Source organism: Bos javanicus, chromosome X (assembly GCF_032452875.1).
Source record: "Bos javanicus breed banteng chromosome X, ARS-OSU_banteng_1.0, whole genome shotgun sequence".
Lineage (NCBI taxonomy): Eukaryota > Metazoa > Chordata > Mammalia > Artiodactyla > Bovidae > Bos > Bos javanicus.
The window spans coordinates 36,741,688-36,764,030 of NC_083897.1; the positions used below are offsets into that span (position 1 = coordinate 36,741,688).

General features: G+C 40.6%; 1 protein-coding gene across 2 annotated transcripts in view; it reads right to left on the reverse strand.

The window, feature by feature from the left end:
• The window catches only part of VAMP7 (vesicle associated membrane protein 7), an 88,598-nt gene extending 71,330 nt beyond the window's left edge, over positions 1-17,268 (reverse strand). The window contains exons 1-2 of one of the 2 annotated variants that reach the window (XM_061408896.1): positions 17,139-17,268; positions 3,226-3,380 (exon numbers count right to left, since the gene is read on the reverse strand). In XM_061408896.1, coding sequence (XP_061264880.1) covers positions 3,226-3,371 — 146 coding nt within the window. In that variant the 5' untranslated portion in view covers positions 3,372-3,380; positions 17,139-17,268. The remainder of the gene's footprint in view (positions 1-3,225; positions 3,381-17,138) is intronic. The other variant, XM_061408897.1, reaches the window with a different exon arrangement.
• Positions 17,269-22,343: the final 5,075 nt, after the last annotated feature.

Here is a 22,343-nt window from a genome sequence, read left to right on the forward strand (position 1 = left end):
AAGAATTTTTCAAGTTGTGTTAAGAAACTTTATCCTGCGTACCTGCTGAAGGAAGGGACATTATTAGAATCGCCCTTTTAGAAGGATTAAAATGAAAATTAGAAAGTATTTCATTTGGGACCTGTAAAATAGGAGGGGAAGGACATTCCAAGATGCAAAATCAAGAAAAAAAAAAATATACCAAAGCTTAAAATAACATAGATTGGTCTGGGAATGACAAAGATATCTATAGAGACAAAGATGTAACAGAAATACACAAAATAATGAAGGCTTAGTTTGGGTTTTAAGCAAGAAAGTATAATCTTAGGAATGTTAAATACAGATTTAAGGAGGGACCAACTAGAAGCAGAAAAACCAGTTGTGGTTTAGTCACTCAGTCATGTCCAACTCTTTGCAACACCATGGACTGTAGCCCACCAGGCTCCTCTGTCCATGGAATTCTCCAGGCAAGAATACTGGAGTGGGTTGTCATTTCCTTCTTCAGGAGACCTTCCTGATCCAGGGATCAAACCTGTGTCTCCTGTGCTGCAGGTGATCTGCATTGCAGATCGATTCCTTACTGACTGAGCCACCAGGGGAGACGAAAAACCAGTTAGGGGGAGGTCATTAGGAATGAGAAACAATGAATGCCTGGACAAACACTATGATGAATGTGGAGAGAGGAGACTGAAATACCTCTTGTAGCTGAATGGCAAAGATTTGGTGAAGAAGTCAAATGTGATTCTGAAGTTTTAAGATTAGCCAGCTGAATGACTGGTGATGCTATTAATGAAAGAAAGAAATAGCAAGAAGAAGGTCAGATTTCAGGAAGCAATGATTTTCACATAATAAAATGGAACTTTTTATTTTGGTATACAGTAATAACACTGGAAAAGACCCTGATGCTGGGAAAGATTGAAGGCGGGAGGAGAATGGGATGACAGAGGATGAGATGGTTGGATGGCATCACCAACTCGATGGACATGAGTTTGAGTAAGCTCCGGAAGTTGGTGATGGACAGGGAATCCTGGCGTGCTGCAGTCCATGGGTCACAAAGAGCGGAAATGACTGAGTGAACTGAACTGACTGAAATAAAAGATATCTTTATCTTTGATTGGGATGATGGAACATGATTATAGGAAAGAAACCAAGGTAGAAGCTTAAAAAGAAAGAAACAACTCAGTGATGGATACTTACTCCAAATGAGACCAGGTAGGACTGGGTAAGGATGCAGGTAGAAAGACACAGCAGATAAGTTAACATTGCTTTCTTGCAGTATAACCACATTTTCATTGCATTACATAGCCAACTTCCCTTAGAGTTAGATATGGCTATGTGATAAGTTCTGCCTGATAAAATGTGAGTGGAAGGTGCATACCCTGCTTCCCAGTCCTGCCTCTAAAAAGATGACACACGCTTTCCCTGAGCATTTTCCTGGAAACTAACTAGAAACATGATCGTTAAGCCCAGCAAATTTTTTAAGAAACCCTAAAGCCATACTCACGAGCAACTGGGGTCATTTAACCCCCAGGTAACTTCTCAGACCCTGAACTACAGCAGAGAGTAGTAGACTACAGAACCTGTAGTTTCCAAAGATGACAAACTCACTAATACCCATTTTGGACGTGGCCACAGAGGATAATGTACCAGGAAAAGCCTCCGGGAGAACAAAGGGAGAAAAGATGAAGAAATTCTTCCTGCAAAGCAGAACCACTCCTGGATCTGAACAGGAGTCTCTGAAATTGCTGTGTGGTAGTATTTGAATACTGCTGGGAAGCAGTGACATCTACATGTCAATAGGCCACAGGAGTCATCCCTGGGTATGACAGAGAGGACTGTTATCACCCAGATTGTCTGGACCTGGAGCTGGACAAAGCGATCAGATAAATCTTTGGGGCCACTTCCTGCAGAGAGGAAGTGTGCTTTGGGAAGAAGAGCACATCCAAATATTTTGGAGGCCCAGAACAGTAGACTGGAAGATTGTGAGCTGTCTCCTGATACCCTATAACTTCTTCCAGAGTAATGGAGTTTTAGCTGAGCACATGGCTACATAGCTAGAAATGACAAATTCTAGTCTTCATTTCCAGCTAGGTTAGCTACATAACGATGTAGTGAACAATACTATCAGCCACTTCTGGACTGTGCCTTAAAAAATACCAGAACTGAAGAAGCTGCCTTGGCCAGAATTGGAAGGCACTAATTAAAACTGGCAGAGCCACTCCAACAGTCCCAAAGTCTTCCTCTCTGGGATATCTCATAAATTAACACTGTCTTTTAGGGTCTCTCTGTTGCAGTAACTTACACTAAATCCTAAATGATATAAGGAGTTACTTCTGGAAACCAACAAGGACCTCCTCCTGAGATAGGGTCTAAGGAAATTAGGATGAGTTAGGTATTGAAAGATTTTTAAGTATTAAAGAGGAAGGCTGAGGCAATATTTACGATTACTAAGATTTCCCACCTATGCCCCCTTCAATTCATTCTCCAACCAGCCACAACAGTGATCTTTCTAAAGCAAAACCTTACCATGTCACACCCCAGCTGGAAACATTCAATGCCTTCCCATTGCCCACTGTGGCAACCCCTTAACGTGGCCTATGAGGCCCTATAGGACTTCTCTTGTCAATCTCTCTGGCTTTATTTTCATGACGTTGGGCACCAGTCAGAGAGAATCACCTGAAGTTCACTAAATATGCATCATGAGCTCATGTCTCCATACTTCTCTACCAGCTGTTCCTTCTACCTGGAATACCACCCCCCTACCCACTACCTTCTACTCTCTACCGTGATTATCTATGAATTTGACCATCTCCTTCATTAAACTATAACCTCCATTAAACAACGAGGACAAATACTGAGTAATTTCTTGTATCTCCAGCACCACCAAAGTGTCTGGTGACAGTTAAGTGCTCAGTAAATATTTACAGAAAGAATGAACAAATAATTGTTATTTATCATAACTATATCAAGTTTCACATATCCTAGAGCTCTATAGCAGAGTCACTTTTATATCTAACATTTCCATATTGTTCTTTAAAATATGAGTATCACTTAGGTGACAGAATAAAATAATTTTTAGTTAAATTTAAAATTAATAGAACCAGACATTTTCTAAGCTGGTAAAGATTATTGTTCTGTCAGCTTATTCAAATTATCTACTGAGAAGCTTGCTTTTCTAGTTTTCTACTGTTCTGAGTATAATAATATAATTTTTTTTACCCGCTACCCACACAGAGCAGAACTCACTTGCCGTGTGAGTACGTTAGTTTGTTATTTTCAGAAGGTATCTTAGCCAGAATCTGCTCTGTCACCTCCAGGAAGTTGCCTCCACACCAAGCATGTTTGGCAAGGATAGTGGTTCCCCTGGCAACAACAGCAAAAAGAATAGCCATGGCTTCAATCTATCAAAAAGAAAAAAAAAGAAACATAAGATTTAGAATATTTCTTTGACATAACCTTTCAAAAGTAACTTACTATTTATCATTTACCAACATCCATCTGGAGACAATATTGACCAAGGCACTGTAAGAGTAAACAGAACAGACTTAACAAGGTCACAGTCTTGTACAAGCCTAAAACATACTGATGTGCATTCAAATATAGAGACAAATCAAATGGATACATATATATACTTTTATGTGTATGTGTGTATACAATGCAATGCATATGATACATACATACACACATAATTGCATTGATTGATAGGTTGCATTTTCAAATTATACAGCACAAACTGATATCACCCCCTGAAAAGCAATGGCCATAGATGGCAAAGGGACAGAAAGATGTCTTCATTCTTTAATGAAGTGATCTCATCTTGAAAATTTATGCTAGGGAAACAGTTCAATAAAAGTTAGATTCTAGATTCACAAATACATGTATTATCAATAATAATAGCCCATATTTATTAAGTACTTACTATATGCCAGGCACAATTTTAAGCACTTTACATTTATTAACTCATTTAATCCTTACATCAATTAAATTAATACACTATTATGACACTTAGAGTAAAATGAGGAAACTTAAGGATAGATGACTTACATAATTTATCCAGAATTACTGAACCAGAATTACAGTGGCAAAAGTTGTGATTTAAACTGAAGAAGGATGATTCTAATACCCACAATTTTATCTCTATACTGTATACTGCCTCTACTATGAAGGCATTAACCATCACAGGAACTAAGTGAAAATAACCCAAATCTTCCACAAGAGAAGAATGGTTCTATAAATTATTGTAAGATCTTTTATAAACAAAATATTTCAAAAACAATACAGCATGAGTTTAAGACTACAGTAATACCTGGGAGATACTGCAGGTTCAGTTCTAGACTACCACAATAAAGCAAATATAACAATAAAACAAGTAACATGAACTTTTTGCTTTCCCAATGTATACAGAAGATATGTTTATAATATGCTATAGTCTACTAAGTGTGCAATAGCATTATATCTTAAAAAATAATATTCATGTCTTAAATAAAAGTACTTAATTGCTAAAAAATGCTAACCATCATGTGAGCCTTCAGCAAGTCATAATAGTAACATCAGAGATGACTGATCACAGATCACCATAACAAATAAAATGAAAAAGTTTGAAATATTGCAAGAATTATTAAAATGTTACACAGAGACATGAAATGTGCAAAATATCATTGGAAAAGTGATGCTGACAGACCTGTTCAGTGCAGAACTGCTACAAACCTTTGATTTGTTTTAAAAAAAAAAGGCAATATCCATGAAGCACAATAAAGCATACTGCAATAAAAAGAGGTTTGCCCATATTTTCCTTATATTTATCAATTTATACTATCTTTCCCCACAGAACAGTCAGGTTTGTCTTATTTAATGCCATAAACTTATAAAAGGGATGAACAAATGTCTTTATATTCTTCAACTAACTCTTCAACCTAATGTTATTTGTTAACATGTTCCATTTCATCCAATAAGCCAGAGTCATCCTGGGTGGCAGACTGAGAATTCCTTATTAAAAATTCAAATCCCTGGTAAAACCTCCTGAAATTCTCTTCAAGTAGGCCTGAGGTAGGGCCCTGAAATATACATTTAAGCCAACCCAGTCTCGATGCAGGTGATTCACAGGCCCACATTTTGTGAAACACAGCAATTATATTGAGGTGAGGGAATCCACTGATTCCCTCTTAGAATGTCCTTGGTAAGAAGGACAGTATACAGAAGTGCTTATCTGTCTCTTGAGCTGAACTCCTCTTGAGGTCTCTTCATTTCACTCTCTAAATGAAAGTGTTTCAAGGGTTGTGTTCTCAGCCATCTTCTTTCTGGATTTCTCCAAACACATATGTAGTAGCATGTCTTAATTTCTAAATTACTCTCTCATACATTATATTCCTTGATTCTAAAAGCCTCAACTGGCAGAGGAATAGGATGGGGAGACCACTTTCTCCCCCACAAATTCATCAAAAGATCATTTGAATGCTGAGCAACTTCCACAAAACAACTTCTGAATGCTGGCACAGGACACCAAGCACCAGAAAGGCAGCCCATTCTCTTTGAAAGGAGGTAGGACAAAATATAATAGACAAAAAGAGAGACAAGAGTTTGGGACAGAGACCCATCCCGGGGAGGGAGTCGTGAAGGAGGAGAAGTTTCCAAACACCAGGAAACCCTCTCAATGGCGGGTCTGTGGGGAGTTTGGAATCTCAGAGGGCAACATAACCGGGAGAAAGAAAAAGAAAACTCACAGGATACAAGCCTAACTGCAACTACCAGTGGAAGAAGTAGCCCAGATGCTCGCATCTGTCAGCAGTGAGCAGGTACTGAACAGGGAGGTGCGGGCTGCACTGCTTAGGGTAAGGACCATGTGTAAATGCCCTGAGGGCAATCTAAGGGAGCTAAGGTGAGATAGCAACCCAAACCATGGGGTAGCCAGAGAGAGAGAAAAAGAGAGAGAGAGAGAACTTTCCTACGAAAAGCTCTAACCTAAGGCACAGTCTGGCCAGCTCACATAACAAAGGACTGAATGATCACCAAAGGAGAGCTGGCTGGCTGTGGACCAGCCCCTTGCCCACTGGAGGCAGAAAGGCAGGCGTGCAACAGCCATAGCCCGAAGGCAAGGGGCCATCTCAGTCCCAGAGACAGCATCCTCCACCAAACTGTGAGCAGGCTCCCAGTTGCTAATCACATCTTCCTGGGATCCTGGATGGTTGACATCTGCCAGGAGGGTCACAGCCTAAGATCAGCCTCCAAGAGGAGACACATGGCACAACTGAAACATGCTCTTGCAGTGCACCCGGGAAACCAAGGCGCCAGGACCAGGGAGGAGATTAAGATGAACAGCCCACATGGGACAGTGCACTCACTAAAAACCTGGTCACCTGAGCTGCTCGGACCTGGGAAGGGCACAAAAAGCATGCCCAACCGAGTCTGTGCCTTTGTGGAGTACCCGAGAACCTGAACCTGAGCAGCTTAGACCTGGGAAGTTCACAAAACACAGGGCCCACTTTGGACAGTTCCCCTGCAGAGCAACCTGGAGCCTGAGCAGTGTAGACTGGGAAAGCACAGGCCATCGTGAGCTGGGGCAAACCCCATGTGGTCTATACACTACGAGCACTCCCCAAACATGCCAGTGATATTTGTTTGCCGTGTTCCTCCCTCCCCACAACACAACTGAACAAGTGAGCCTAAATAAGTGACCACCTTTGCCCCCTTCTGTCAGGGCGGAAATTAGACACTGAAGAGACTTGAAGCCAAAATAAAGAAAGAACAGGGAGCCACTCTAAAAGTGACAGGTGCAACAGATTAAAACCCTGTAGTTAGCATTGACTAAGCATTGGAAGGGGCCTATAAACTTTGGAGAAAAAGTTAAAGCTGGAACCAGGACTATCTGAAACTGAAATGACCCCACACTGCCCTCAGCAGCTCCAGACAAATTCCTAGATATATTCTACTATTAACATTTTTTAACTTTTTTATTTTTAAATTCTTTATTACTCCCTTTTCATTTTTACAATCTACTATCACCTTGCAAAAAAAACTATTTTTAAAGCAAATTTCACATTTATATTTTTCATAATTTCTGTGATTTTGTTTTGTATTCTTAATATTGTATTTTTGAGAGTCTAAGCACTACTCTAAATTTTTAATCTTTGCTTTTTGGTATTTGTTATCAACTCTGCACCTTTAAGAATCTAATCTTCAGTACCCATTTTTACTTAGGGGTGTGATTGCTGGCTTGATTCCTCTCTCCCCTTTTGACTCTCCTTTTTCTCCCACAGGTCACCTCTATCTCCTCCCTCCCCCTTCTCTTCTCTACCTAACTTTGTGAATCTCTTTGGGCATTCCAGGCTGTGGAGAGTGCATAGGGAATTGATTACTGGCTAGATGGCTCTCTCCCCTTTTGGCTCCCTCCCTTCTCCTCCTGGTCAGTTCTGTCTCCCTCATCCTTCTTCTCTTCTACATGCAACTCTGTGAACCTCCCTGGGTGTCCCCCACTGTGGAGAATCTTTTCACCATTAATCTACATGTTTTATCATCAGTGCTGTATGGATGGAGAAGTCTTAAGGCTACTGTAAGAATAAGACTGAAAGCCAGGGGCAGGAGGCATAAATCCAAAACTTGAGAACACTAGAGAACTCCTGACTCCAGGGAACATTAATCTACAAGAGCTCATCCAAAAGCCTCCATACCTACACTGAAACCAAGCTCCACCCAAGAGCCAACAAGTTCCAGAGCAAGACATACCAAGCTAATTCTCCAGCAATGCAGGAACACAGCCCTGAGCATTAAAATGCAGGCAGCCAAAAGTCACACCAAACCCACAGACATCTCAAAAATCACTACTGGACACTTCATTGCACTCCAGAGAGAAGAGATCCAGCTCCACCCACCAGAACACAGACACAAGCTTCCCTAACCAGGAAACCTTGACAAGCCACTAGTCCAACTCCATCCACAGGGAGGAACCTCCACAATAAAGAGGAACCACAAACTTCCAGCCTACAGAAAGGCCACCCCAAACACAGCAATCTAAAAAAAATGAAAAGGCAGAGAAATAGTCAGCAGGTAAAGGAACATGATAAATGCCCACCAAACAAAAGAGGAAGAGATAGGGAGTCTACCCAAAAAAAGAATTCAGAATAATGATAGTAAAGATGGTCCAAAATCTTCAAAACAAAATGGAGTTACAGATAAACAGACTAGAGACAAGGATTGAGAAGATGCAAGAAATGTTTAACAAGGACCTAACAGAAATAAAAAAAGAGTCACTCAATAATGAATAATGCAATAACAGAGGTCAAAAGCATCTGGAGGGAACCAACAGTAAATAACTGAGGCAGAGGATAGAATAAGTGAGGTGGAAGATAGAATGGTGGAATTAAATGAAGCATAGAGGAAAAAAGGAAAAAGAATTAAAAGAAATGAGGACAACCTCAGAGACCTCTGGGACAATGTTAAAACCCCAACATTCAAATCATAGGAGTCCCAGAAGAAGAAGACAAAAAGAAAGGCCATGAGAAAATACTTGAGGAGATAATAGTTGAAAAACTTTTTAACACCATACACAAAAATAAACTCAAAATGGATTAAAGATCTCAATGTGAGACCAGAAACTATAAATCTCCTAAAGGAAAACATAGGCAAAACACTCTCCGACATAAATCACAGCAGGATCCTCTATGACCCACCTTCCAGAATAATGGAAATAAAAGCAAAAATAAAAAAATGGGACCTAATTAAACTTAACAGTTTTACACAACAAAGCAAACTATAAGCAAGGTGAAAGACAGCCTTCAGAAAGGGAGAAAATAATAGCAAACAAAGCAACTGACAAAGAATTAATCTCAAAAACATACAAGCAGCTACTGCAGCTCAATTCCAGAAATATAAACAACCCAGTCAAAAAATGGGCCAAATAACCAAACAGAAATTTCTCCAAATAAGACTAACAAACACATGAAAAGATGCTCAACATCACTCATTATGAGAGAAATGCAAATCAAAACCAGAAATGCAAAATCAAAATGAGGTACCATCTCACACCAGTCAGAATGGCTGCTATCTAAAAGTCTACAAACAATGAATGCTGGAGAGGGTGCAGAGAAAGCAGGATCCTCTATGACCCACCTCCCAGAATATTGGAAATAAAAGCAAAAATAAACAAATGGGACCTAATTAACCTTAAAAGCTTCTGCACAACAAAGGAAACTATAAGCAAGGTGAAAAGACAGTCTTCAGAATGGGAGAAAATAATAGCAAATGAAGCAACTGACAAACAAATAATCTCAAAAATATACAAGCAACTCCTACAGCTCAATTCCAGAAAAATAAATGACCCAATCAAAAAATGGGCCAAAGAACTAAATAGACATTTCTCCAAAGAAGACATACAGATGGCTAACAAACATGTGAAAAGATGCTCAACATCACTCACTATCAGAGAAATGCAAATCAAAACCACTATGAGGTACCATTTCACACCAGTCAGAATGGCTGCGATCCAAAAGTCTATAAGCAATAAGTGCTGGAGAGGGTGTGGAGAAAAAGGAACCCTCTTACACTGTTGATGGGAATGCAAACTAGTACAGCCACTATGGAGAACAGTGTGGAGATTCCTTAAAAAACTGGAAATAGAACTGCCTTATGACACAGCAATCCCACTGCTGGGCATACACACTGAGGAAACCAGAATTGAAAGAGACACATGTACCCCAATGTTCATCGCAACACTGTTTATAATAGCCAGAACATGGAAGCAACCTAGATGTCCATCAGCAGAGGAATGGATAAGAAAGCAGTGGTACATATACACAATGGAGTATTACTCAGCCATTAAAAAGAATGCATTTGAATCAGTTCTAATGAGGTGGATGAAACTGGAGCCTATTATACAGAGTGAAGTAAGCCAGAAAGAGAAACACCAATACAGTATACTAACGCATATATATGGAATTTAGAAAGATGGTAACAATAACCCTGTATACGAGATAGCAAAAGAGTCACTGATGTATAGAACAGTCTTTTGGACTCTGTGGGAGAGGGAGAGGGTGGGATGATTTGGGAAAATGGCACTGAAACATGTATAATATCATATATGAAACGAGTCGCCAGTCCAAGTTCGATGCACAATACTGGATGCTTGGGGCTGGTGCACTGGGACGACCCAGAGGGATGGTACGGGGAGGGAGGAGGGAGCAGGGTTCAGGATGGGGAACACATGTATACCTGTGGTGGATTCATGTTGATATATGGCAAAACCAATACAATATTGTAAAGTTAAAAAATAAAATTATAAAAATATATATCTATAAAAAAAAAAGAGGACACTCTTACACTATTGGTGGGGATGCAAACTAGTACAGCCACTCTGGAGAACAGTGTGGAGATTCCTTTAAAAACTGGAAACAGAATTGCCATACGACCCAGCAATCCCACTGCTGAGCATACACACCGAGGAAACCAAAACTGAAAGAGACACGTGTACCCCAATGTTCACTGCAGCACTGTTTACAATATCTAGGACTTGGAGGCAACCTAGATGTCCATCAGCAGATGAATGGATAAGAAAGCTGTGGATTACTCAGCTATTAAAAAGAATGCATTTGAATCAGTTCTAATGAGGTGGATGAAACTGGAGCCTATTATACAGAGTGAAATAAGTCAGAAAAAAAAACACCAATAGAGTATATTAACGCATATACGTGGAATTTAGAAATATGGTAATGATGACCCTATATGCGAGACAGCAAAAGAGACGCAGATGTAAAGAACAGACTTTTGGACTCTGTGGGAGAAAGCGAGGGTGGGATGATTTGAGAGAATAGCACTGAAACATTTATGTTATCATATGTGAAATAGATCGCCAGTCCAGGTTCAATGCATGAGAGAGGGAGCTCAGGGCCAGTGCAATGGGATGACCCTGAGGGATGGGATAGGGAGGGAGGTGGGACGGGGGTTCAGGATGGGGAACACATGTACACCCATGGCTGATTCATGTCAATGTATACCAAAAACCACTACAGTACTGTAAAGCAATTAGCCTCCAATTAAAATAAATTAATTTTTTTTTTTAAAAAAAGCTTGATCTGACCCTCTAACCTGCTCCAGGTACTGGTCCATTTCTTAAAATCATTTACACACTATCACTGCATCTCTATCTCCTTGTAGTTCTTCAGCTTCCTATAATCTGGCTTTTGCTCTCAACACTCCAGAAAACCATGCCTGTGAAGAGCACCAACAGCCTCTACATAGCAAAATTCTATATTCACTTCTCTATTCTCACCTCAATTGATCTCTCAAGAATACTCAACACAGCTAAATAACCCTCCTTCTGTAAACACTCCTACAGGTCTGGCTGCTCCTTCTGTCTCCCTGCTGAATCCTCCTCTGCTAGCTGACCTCTAAATGCTGACTTCCCATGGGGACTGGTTCTGCACTCTCTTAACCCTAGATAAGCTCATCTAGACCTGCCATAATAAACATACGTTCTTTGCTGAAGACACATTGCATACAGAAAAAAACAAAAGGCATAACTAAAGCTGAGGGGCAAACCAAAGACAAAACCCAAGGTATACCAAATAGTTGAGGCAAAGGTAGATGAATAGAGACCCACAAAGACAGAAGAGAACCAACCAGGAAAGTGAGGTGATCTTGAAGCCAAAGGGGGAAAAAAAAACTTCAAGAAGGAACAAGTGTCACCTCCCAGCTCTGTTCACTGATAGACAGCATTAGGACTGTAAAACAGTCACTGAATTTTTACAAGGAAAGAGGCCATTGGTAAGGGTCGAAGAGACATGCTATGGAGTGGAGAAAAACACAAGAGAAACAGTGATGACAATTCATATGGTCCCTGAGACAGAGATGAAAATGTAGCAGCCTTCAAGAAGAAAACTGAGTTTAGCAACAATACAAAAATATCTAGGGTCTTAGTGGACCATAAGTTCTTTATGAAGGGTTATGAGGTAATTGCTTAAAATCCTTACGCTTATGAGATTTTAAAATTATATCAAGTAACGGGATGTCTTGATCACTTTAAGTACTCTTGCCATTATACCCTGTGTTGGTTAGAACACATGCGTAATACTGAGTTCAATTCTGGGACAGTGTATTAAGACTAGACAGAATTGCAAAGTATGGTGAGAGACCTGGAGACTGTTATCACCCAAAAGATGACTAGAGGACTAGAAATATTAAACATGAAAAAGACTTAGATGGAATGCGACAGCAATCTTCAAGTTCATATAAAGTGTAATCCAATGGCTCTGTGGGTAAAGAATCCATCTGTAATGCAGGAGATACAGGAGATAAGGGTTCAATCCCTGGGTCAGAAAGATCCCCTGAAGGAAGACATGGCAACCCACTGCAGTATCCTTGCCTGGGAAATTCCACTGACAGAGGAACCTGGCAGGCTACAGTCCATGGGGTCGCCAAAGAGACATGACTGAGCAACTAAGCACAAGCATACAAATCACCTAGAAGGGGGACGACATTATTTGGAATATAACTAGGAACAGTGGATATAAGGATAGCTCTGGAAGCTATGCATACAGTGTTTTAGTCAATTTAAAAAGTCCTCAATTTTAAAAATGGCTATTACATACCAGGTATAAAGCCACAGAAACTTTATTTTCCTCTCAGATGTCACTAACAAGCATTTCTTATTCTCTCCTATATTGCTAAAACTCACACCTATAATCAAGTCTCACATACGCCCACTACAATGCTCTTGCAACAGAATCTGTAATGTCTAAAGGAATAGTGGAATAATGGAAATAACTATAGGACAAAGAATACTGCATATGAAGTCAGAAAATATGTTCTGCTAATAATGAGGAGTATGTGAATGCCCAATAAATGATAAAGCACCATATAAGATCATAGTCAAGAAGAAAAAGAATTAAATTCTAAGCCATAAAGAGAAGAGGAAAAAAAGATAACGAAATATAAAGGAAAGTCGTCTTACCACAGTTCTTCCCTGTGGTAAGAACTCACTCCTTGCTTTGTCCCACAGCCATTAACCCTATTCCACTACATTTCTGCTAAGAATGCTGAATGAGTTTCCTGTGGCTGCTGTGACAAAATACCAAAAGATGCAAAGTTGAAAACAACAGAAATTTATTGTCTCATAATTCTGGAGGCCAGAAGCCCCAAATCAAGATGTTGGCAAGTCCATGTTCCTCTAAAATCTGTAGGGGGGAATCCTTCCCTGTCTCTTCCTAGTTTCTGGTGGTTTGCCAGCAATCCTTGGTGTTCTTTGGTGCATCCATGTCTTCACATGGGAGTCTCTGTGTCTCTTCTCATAAGGACACCTACTCCAGTATGACCTCATTTTAACTTACATTTTAATTATATATGCAAAGACCCTATTTCCAAATAAGGTCCCATTCACAGGTAGCAGGGGTCAGGATTCAACACATGTTTTTTGAGGATACAACAAATCCTTGTCTTGGAAACTCACCATTCCTCTCAAATCACTCCTAGTCTCCTCCGTCTACAGATTCATTATCACCCCAATTTGCTTCCCTGACCTCTCAAAAACCTCTATCTTATCCCTTTCCTTAATCATATTAGAAGCATGTCCTTAGAACAATGGACCAGAAAGGGAACCTCCAATTAAAAAGACCTGTTTCTTCTGCCTAGAAAGTTCCAAGGAAAGAACATTTTTGGTTCAGTTGCTGGGGTTCCCCCCCCCAAAAAAAAAAAGATATACTATTGGGGAATCCAAGTGAGAATTCTGAATGCAGTTTTTTCTTATAGAGGAATTATTAGAAATTGTGGTGAAGGTCTTTCAGTCCATTAAATTAAAGGTTATATAAGATGTGACTGGTTGACCTAACAACCTAAATGTCATGAGTACCCTTATTTATAGAAAAAAATGCACCCAGATTTTCAAAAAATCTTACAAAGGAATTTTTGGGTTATATCCATTTGTAAGTAAGAGGCTGCTTGCATTTAAAAAAACTGCTAACAAAATAGCACAGCAACAATATAAATGCTCCTCCTCAGTGAAGGCATCTTTAAATGGAAGCTGAAGATGCTTTCAGAGAACTGAGTATTGAAAAAGGATGAGTCGGTGTTTCTCGCACTCAAGTTTATGTGTTTGAACAATTTTTTAAATTCTGTATTTTTATTTTGATAACATTAAAAATATATATAAAAAATAAAAACAAAACAAAAAATATATAAAGTATCCTGGATTATCTACATGTATACCCATTAAATGAGTGATGGCACACAATTCAGTGCTGCGTTTGAATTACAAAGGCATAGGCGCCAAGAAATTCCCTAAAATAACAGTGCTTAATTTTCAATGTACTGGAAGCATGTCTGGCTGCTGTTAGGTTGGCACATCCTAAAATCATAATGACAATCATGACTCAAGCACTCTTGTATTCCTGCTGTGTTTTTAAATCTGTTATAGAGACAAAATTTATCTCTTGCAGTAATGATTTACAAGAGCTGAGACTTTTATCTGATAGCCTGAAAATGACGGTGTGGAAAAATAGCATTAACACATAAATTATCTCAAGCTAAGCAGAAAATAATACTGAAAGGTGTTTGTATCAAGTGGAAACCAAGTAATACTACAATGTGCTATATGAACAAAGGTAGTGCAACTATTCAAACAGAACAAAGAAATGGAAAAATTAACTTGCCACAGAGTGCATGGTAATGGCCAATGCTAAATCAAAAGAAAGCATTCCGTATCATAAATTGTATTATTGCAAGGAGATGTATTATGTTTAATCCTTACAACAGTTTATTAGCAGGATGTTTCACAGAATATATGTCAAGAAAATTAAATTTTCCACCCTTGTATCATAGGCCATACTATTAAACTGGCCCATTAAATTAAATGCAGGTGGAGACGGAAGGTGCTCAGGAAGGTGGTGCTAGTGGTAAAGAACCTGCCTGCCAATACACAAGAGGCCTGTATTCGATCCCTAGGTGGGGAAGATCCCCTGGAGGAGGGTATGGCCACCCACCCCAGTATTTTTGCCTGGAGAATCCCATGAACAGAGGAGCCTGGTGGGCTAGTCCATGGGGTCACGAAGAGTGGGACACGACTTAAGCAGCTGAGCACACTGCATGGAACAAGAGAAGGCATAGAAGTGAGAACATGCTAGAGAAGGTTCATGAACTAGCTGGATGAGATGGAACAGTTGGCATTTGGCAAATGAGATGATTTAGGGATAAGGATAATGGCCATATGTAAAAACAAGGCCTTGCATAAATTAAGTACTTTGTATTTGCTCAAATAGTCTTTCGATTTCAGTTCAACACATGTTCTAAGCACTCAGTATAGCACACATTGGAGGCATGAAGACCAGTGAGAAAGGATAGCTATACTCAAGGGAGCCAGAGTACAATATGGAAGACAGAAAGAAACAAATAAATGCAATAAAGTTTAAGAGTGAATAATCTAAGAATGTACACAACTGCTCAGATTTCTTGTGATTATCTCATCTTGGACAATGAAAAAAGAAAAAAAAATGCAGGTGTCAGACTGTATATTGGGAATTTCCTCAGTATACAATTATTTCTTCTTGGAAGAGAGGTCAAAGTGTCTATTTTATCCTCACTAGGTTCTCAAAACCCAGCACAGTGCCTTACATATAATAATCCCTCAAATATTTAATAAATTAATAAACACTGAGCATCTTTTGGTTTTATTGGGGGCTTCCCTGGTGGCTCAGATGGTAAAGAATCTGCCTGCAATGCTGGAGACCCAGGTTCAATCCCTGGGAGGGGAAGATTCCCTGGAGAAGGGAATGGCTACCTACTCCAGTACTCTTGCCTGGAGAATTCCATGGATAGAGGAGACTGGTGGGCTCTATGGGGTCACAAAGAGTTGGACACATATGAGTGACTTTCATACACACACATAAATGGTAGATAACTTTATATCCAGTAGGACCTGGCAAGAACAATATTTTGATAACCAAGCTATCTCCCTAAGTAAGATAAATGAGTTGAGCTGAGAGTAATGCAGTCCTCAACTCTTCTCAGAGAGGAAATAAGCAAATGACAGAAAACCACCAATTCTGATGCAATAACCTTGGAAGAGACAGAAGAATGAAGAACAATCATTTATATGGGAGAAAAAGAAGATATGTTTATGAAAATCCTGAAATCTGGTCCCAGATCAAGGATATTCTTGTTGGTATTGTAAATATTCTTTTGGGGTGATGCTCTGAGACCCAACCTAATCCTTGTCACTTTCTCAAGACAGGAGATTACCCTGTCAAGTAAAAAAATACCTGTTCTATTTTGCATTCACCACCACCACCATATAATATCATCTTGATTCTTTCTGTTTGCCCCTTCCACACACACTCACAAATATGTAAGCTACTGAGAGTAGCGATCTATCTTACTACCAGCTATATCCCCTGCAGTTAGAAGAGTGTCTAGCTCATATTAGCTGTTCAATAAATGTTTGTAAAACATATGAGAGGCTCTGCTTTCAATCACAGCTATTCAAAGTGAAAGAATGTCCAAAACATGACAGTATCCTCTGGGGTCGAGGAAGAGACCATGGAGTTACAGGTAGCTGAAAGCAATTCATAAAACATAAAGATAACTGTTTGTGAGGGTTATGGAGGAGGGAGGCGTAAAGCATTTCCTCAAGAGTCTAGTACGCGTTCGGTTCGTTAAATATCGGCCAATAGTAATAACAAGAACATCACCACACAGGTCTGACGCTGAGGAAATAAGTCTGGGCAGAGACAGAGAGTTCCTATTTGAACTGAGGAAGAAGAAATGACAACATTAGGCCTTGGAGGAAGGGCTCGCAGAGGGTTACAAACCCAGAAGTAGAAGGTAAGGCAGAAAGTGACGTCATCGAAACTAGGGCGTAGAGTTTTTAGAAGATTCAAGAAACCTCAAGAGATTCGAAACCTACAAAGGGGTCTTATGGAATACAAAGTGAGGGAAAATTTAACATTTTTTTTTCCCTTCTGTAACAACTTGTGACGCATGCGGACTCTTTCGCTCGAGGCCTTTTTAGGTGCATAAAACGCACTTCACCCAAAGTGAACCTGTCCGACCATTCGAACTGTCGACACCAGAGAAGCCCTAGTCACCCTTCCACTGCCTCCTAATTCCACCTTCCCGTGGGCATCTCTGCGGTCCCCCTGCTGTCGTCTCCCCGCCTTCCACCCCGTTCTCCCCGCTGCTTTTACCTGTCCGGGCACCGTGCAAGAACTCGCCGCGTCAGGACACAGCCGCTCGGCTCAGCACCGGATCCCAGGCTGCCCGTTCCCAGAGGAGGCTGGACCGGACGCCGCCGGCTTCCGCAAAAAAGCGCCCCGCCCGCGCGCGGCCCCCTGGGAATGTGAGCGCTCATCCAATGGGAGCGAGAGGCGGGGCGGGGCCGGCGGCGTTCCCAGTCCTCGTACTTCCCAGGAGCCGCACTGCATCCTGGGAGTGGTAGTTTCGGCTGGTCTATCGCCGACGCTGTTGCGCCTGCTCAATCAACAATTCTCATCATCAACCACATCAAGCGCTATTCCTTAGAGAAAACGAGAGAATGTAGGGCCACCAAAAGTCCAGCATTGAGTTGGTAGGATCAATGAAGAACTGAGCTTTACCAACCGTCTCCCTGCTTAGTCGCAGCAGGTAGCGTCACCTGTTACTTCATAGACAAGAAAGAATTCATCTGACAGAAATTCCCTCTACTTTCGCCACAACATTTTTTAACCGCTTTGGGTCGCTCAGCAATCCTTTCTCCCATTCCTTTCAATGATAGTTGTAGAGTAGTAGTAGTAATAATAATAATAAACTACTCTTATTAGCTGTAAACTCCCTCATCCCTTTTACATCCCTATTCCTTCTTACCAACTTGAGCTCCACTAATAAACTCGAACTCCACTAAGAAACTCGTCTGTTTCATGTCTCAACGGCTCTCTGCTTACTTGCTCTTTGTTGTTCAGTAGCCAAGTCGTGTCCAACTCATTGCAAGTCTATGGACTGCTGCACGCCAGGCTTACCAGACCCTCATCATTTCCCGGAGCTTGCTCAAACTCATATCCATCGAGTCGGTGATGCCATCCAACCATCTCATCCTCTGTCGACCTCTTCTTCTGCCTTCAATCTTGCCCAGCATCGGGGTCTTTTCCAGTGAGTCATCTGTTTCCATCAGGTAGCCAAAGTATTAGAGCTTCAGCTTCAGCATCAGTCCTTCCAAACAGTCCTTCCAAATCAATTCAGGATTGATTTCCTTTAAGATTGACTTGTTTGATCTCCTTACTTTCCAAGGGACTGTCTACAGTCTTTTGAAGCACCACAGTTCAAAGGAATTAATTCTTCCATATTCTGCCTTCTTTGTTTTCCAGCTCTCACATGACTACAGAAAAGATTATAGCCAGACAATACAGACTTCTGTTGGCAAAGTGATGTCTTTGCTTTTTAACACATTGTCTAGATTTATCATAGCTTTCCTGCCAAGAAGCAATTGTCTTCTAATTTCATGGCTGCAGACATACAAGATGAGAAAAACCGCCCCAACCCTCTCACCGCACACAGACTTAACCTCCTCCCCTTTCCAGTCAAAATTCTCAAAGGTGCTGTTAAAACAAATAGACATTTTCCAACCAACAGTGGCAAATATTATTTTCTTGGGCTCCAAAATCACTGTGGATGGTGACTGCAGCCAGGAAATTAAGACACTTGCTCCTTGGAAGAAAAGCTATGACAAACCTAGACAGTGTATTTAAAAAGCAGAGACATCACTTTGCCAACAAAGGTCCATATAGTCAAAGCTATGGTTTTTCCAGTAGTCTGTATGGATGTGAGAGTTGGACCATAAAGAAGGCTGAGTGCCAAAGAATTGATGCTTTTGAACTGTGGTGTTGGAGAAGACTCTTGAGAGTGCCTTGGACTAAAAGGAGATCAAACCAGTCAATCCTAAAGGGAATCAGTCCTGAGTATTCACTGGAAGGACTGATGCTGAAGCTCCAATACTTTGACCACCTAATAGGAAGATCTGACTCATTGTAAAAAACCCTGATGTTGGGAAACATTAAGGGCAGGAGGAGAAGGGGATGACAGAGGATGTGATCGTTGGATAACATCACCAACACAATGGACATGAGTTTGAACAGACTCTGGGAGATAGTGAAGGACAGGGAAGCCTGGTGGGCTGCAGTCCATGGGGTCACAGAAAGTTGGACATGATTCTTTTTTTGAAGTGCTTCTGGATATCCACATTAGAGTGCATGCAGAACCATTTAAATAGGTGGCTTTATAATTTTATAATTTTCAAATTTATAAGTTCTGTTACCATTTATCCAAGCTATTGAAGAGTGGAATCTCTTTTCATAATACATGATTTTAGATAGTTTGAACTTCTGTAGTAAAGGTTTCAATTTCCGTTTCAGTTCCTGATGTTAACAAGCCTAGAATTATAGAACTGATGATTTATATAACCTAATGTAATCTCCCAACAGTATGGATGACAAAGATTATGAAGCCAAGAAGAGATGGAGCCTGGATTGTGAACTAGCTTCCTTACACCATAAGCTTGAGAAATATTTGGTGGGCTAAAATAAGATACATATATCACACAGAACTCTACTCATATTTGAGAGATCTTGGATTTACATTCTGCTTATCAGGATTGGATCATGATGTATTATTTTGTAGTTCACAAACTAATTCAGTGACTGTTGCTTTGGCAACATCAAATTCATTCACATTATTGCAATATATCACTGATCATCAGTGCTGTTTATGCTTCTTTTCTCCTGGATATTTGGACTTGGGCACATTTTCTTCCTATTTGTGCTCAAGATAGAATTACCTCAAGAATGCCTGTTCTCCTTCAAAATTGACAGTCACTAGAGGGAGTGAACACATTAACAATATCTACAAAATCATTGCCATTTACTATGCAACAGTTTCTCTTTGCAGCTCATTCCAGTTAATGTCGCCACATATCCTGCTCTGCTGGTCTGAGCCATCAATGATTCCAACATAAGTTTTGGCAAAGCAGCTGTGAATTACTTCTAAGCTGTCTATCCCATTTGTAAAAAGGCAAAATGGCTGTCTGAGGCGGCCTTACAAATAGCTGTGAAAAGAAGAGAAGCGAAAAGCAAAGGAGAAAAGGAAAGATATACCTATTTGAATGCAGAGTTTCAAAGAATAGCAAGGAGAGATAAGAAAGCCTTCCTCAGCGATCAATGCAAAGAAATAGAGGAAAACAATAGAATGGGAAAGACCTCTTCAAGAAAATTACAGATACCAAGGGAACATTTCATGCAAAGATGGGCTCAATAAAGGACAGAAATTGTATGGACCTAATGGAAGCAGAAGCGATTAAGAAGAGGTAGCAAGAATACATAGAAGAACTGTACAAAAAAGATCTTCACGACCCAGATAATCATGAAGGTGTGATCACTCACACTCACCTAGACTCGGACGTCCTAAAATGTGAAGTCAGTGGGCCTTAGGAAGCATCACTATGAACAAAGCTAGTGGAGGTGATGGAATTCCAGTTGAGCTATTACCAATCCTAAAAGATGATGCTGTGAAAGTGCTGCACTCAATATACCAGCAAATTTGGAAAACACAGCAGTGGCCACAGCACTGGAAAAGGTCAATTTTCATTCCAATCCCAAAGAAAGGCAATGCCAAAGAAAGTTCAAACTACTGCACGATTGCACTCATCTCACACACTAGTAAAGTAATGCTCAAAATTCTCCAAGCCAGGCTTCAGCAATATGTGAACTGTGAACTTCCAGATGTTCAAGCTGGTTTTGGAAAACGCAGAGGAACCAGAGATCAAATTGCCAACATCCGCTGGTTCATCGAAAAACCAATAGAGTTCCAGAAAAACATCTATTTTTGCTTTATTGACTATGCCAAAGCCTTTGACTGTGTGGATCACAATAAACTGTGGGAAATTCTAAAAGAGATGGGAATACCAGACCACCTTACCTGCCTCTTGAGAAACGTGTATGCAGGTCAGGAAGCAACAATTAGAACTGGACATGGAACAACAGACTGGTTCCAAATAGGAAAAGGAGTACGTCAAGGCTGTATGTTGTCACCCTGCTTATTTAATTTATATGCAGAGTACATTATGGGAAACGCTGGGCTGGAGGAAGCACAAGCTGGAATCAAGACTGCCGGGAGATATATCGATAACCTCAGATATGCAGATAACACCACCCTTATGGCAGAAAGTGAAGAAGAACTAAAGATCCTCTTGATGAAAGTGAAAGAGGAGGGTGAAAAAGTTGGCTTAAAGCTCAACATTCAGAAAACTAAGATTATGGCATCTGGTCCCATCACCTCATGGCAAATAGATGGGGAAACAGAGGAAACAGTGTCAGACTTTATTTTTGTGGGCTCCAAAATCACTGCAGATGGTGATTGCAGCCATAAAATTAAAAGACTCTTGCTCCTTGGAAGGAAAGTTATGACCAACCTAGACAGCATATTAAAAAGCAGAGACATTACTTTGCCAACAAAGGTCCATCTAGTCAAGGCTATGGTTTTCCTAATAGTCATGTATGGATGGGAGAGTTGGGCTATAAAGAAAGCTGAGCACCGAAAAACTGATGCTTTTGAAGTGTGGTGTTGGAGGAGACTCTTGAGAGTCCCCTGGTCTTCAAGGAGATCCAACCAGTCAATCCTAAAGGAGATCAGTCCTGAGTGTTTGTTGGAGGGACTGATGTTGATGCTGAAACTCCAATACTTTGACTACCTGATGCAGAGAGCTGACTCATTTGAAAAGACCCTGATGCTGGGAAAGATTGAGGACAGGAGGAGAAGTGGATGACAGAGGATGAGGTGGTTGGATGGCATCACCGACACAATGGACATGGGTTTGCGTGGACTCTGGGAGTTGGTGATGGACAGGGAGGCCTGGTATGCTGCGGTTCATGGGATGGCAAAGAGTTGGACATGACTGAGTGACTGAACTGAACTGAACAGAACTGTCTATCCCACACAGCAGTGGTATTTCTCATCACACCAAGGGCATGCCATGTCTTTCCACCTGAAATAGAAAAGTGCTTCTCATAACATACCAAGCAGCATCCAACTTTTGATGACTTATTATTTTTCAGTTGAATGGCTACACATAGCCATAGTGCTGGTAGGCAAATAAAAGACTTTGTTGTTGTTTAGTTGGTAAGTCATGTCCCACTCTTGGCGACCCCACGGACTATGGCACATCAGGCTCCTCTGTCCTCCACTATCTCTCAGAGTTTGCTCAAATTCATGTATATTGAATCGGTCATGCAATCCAACTATTTCATCCTCTCTTGCTCCCTTCTCCTTTTGCCTTCAATCTTTCAAGGCATGAGTGTCTTTTCCAGTGAATCAGCTCTTCCCATCCAGCGGCCAAAGTATTGGAGCTTCAGCAAAACTCCTTCCAGTGA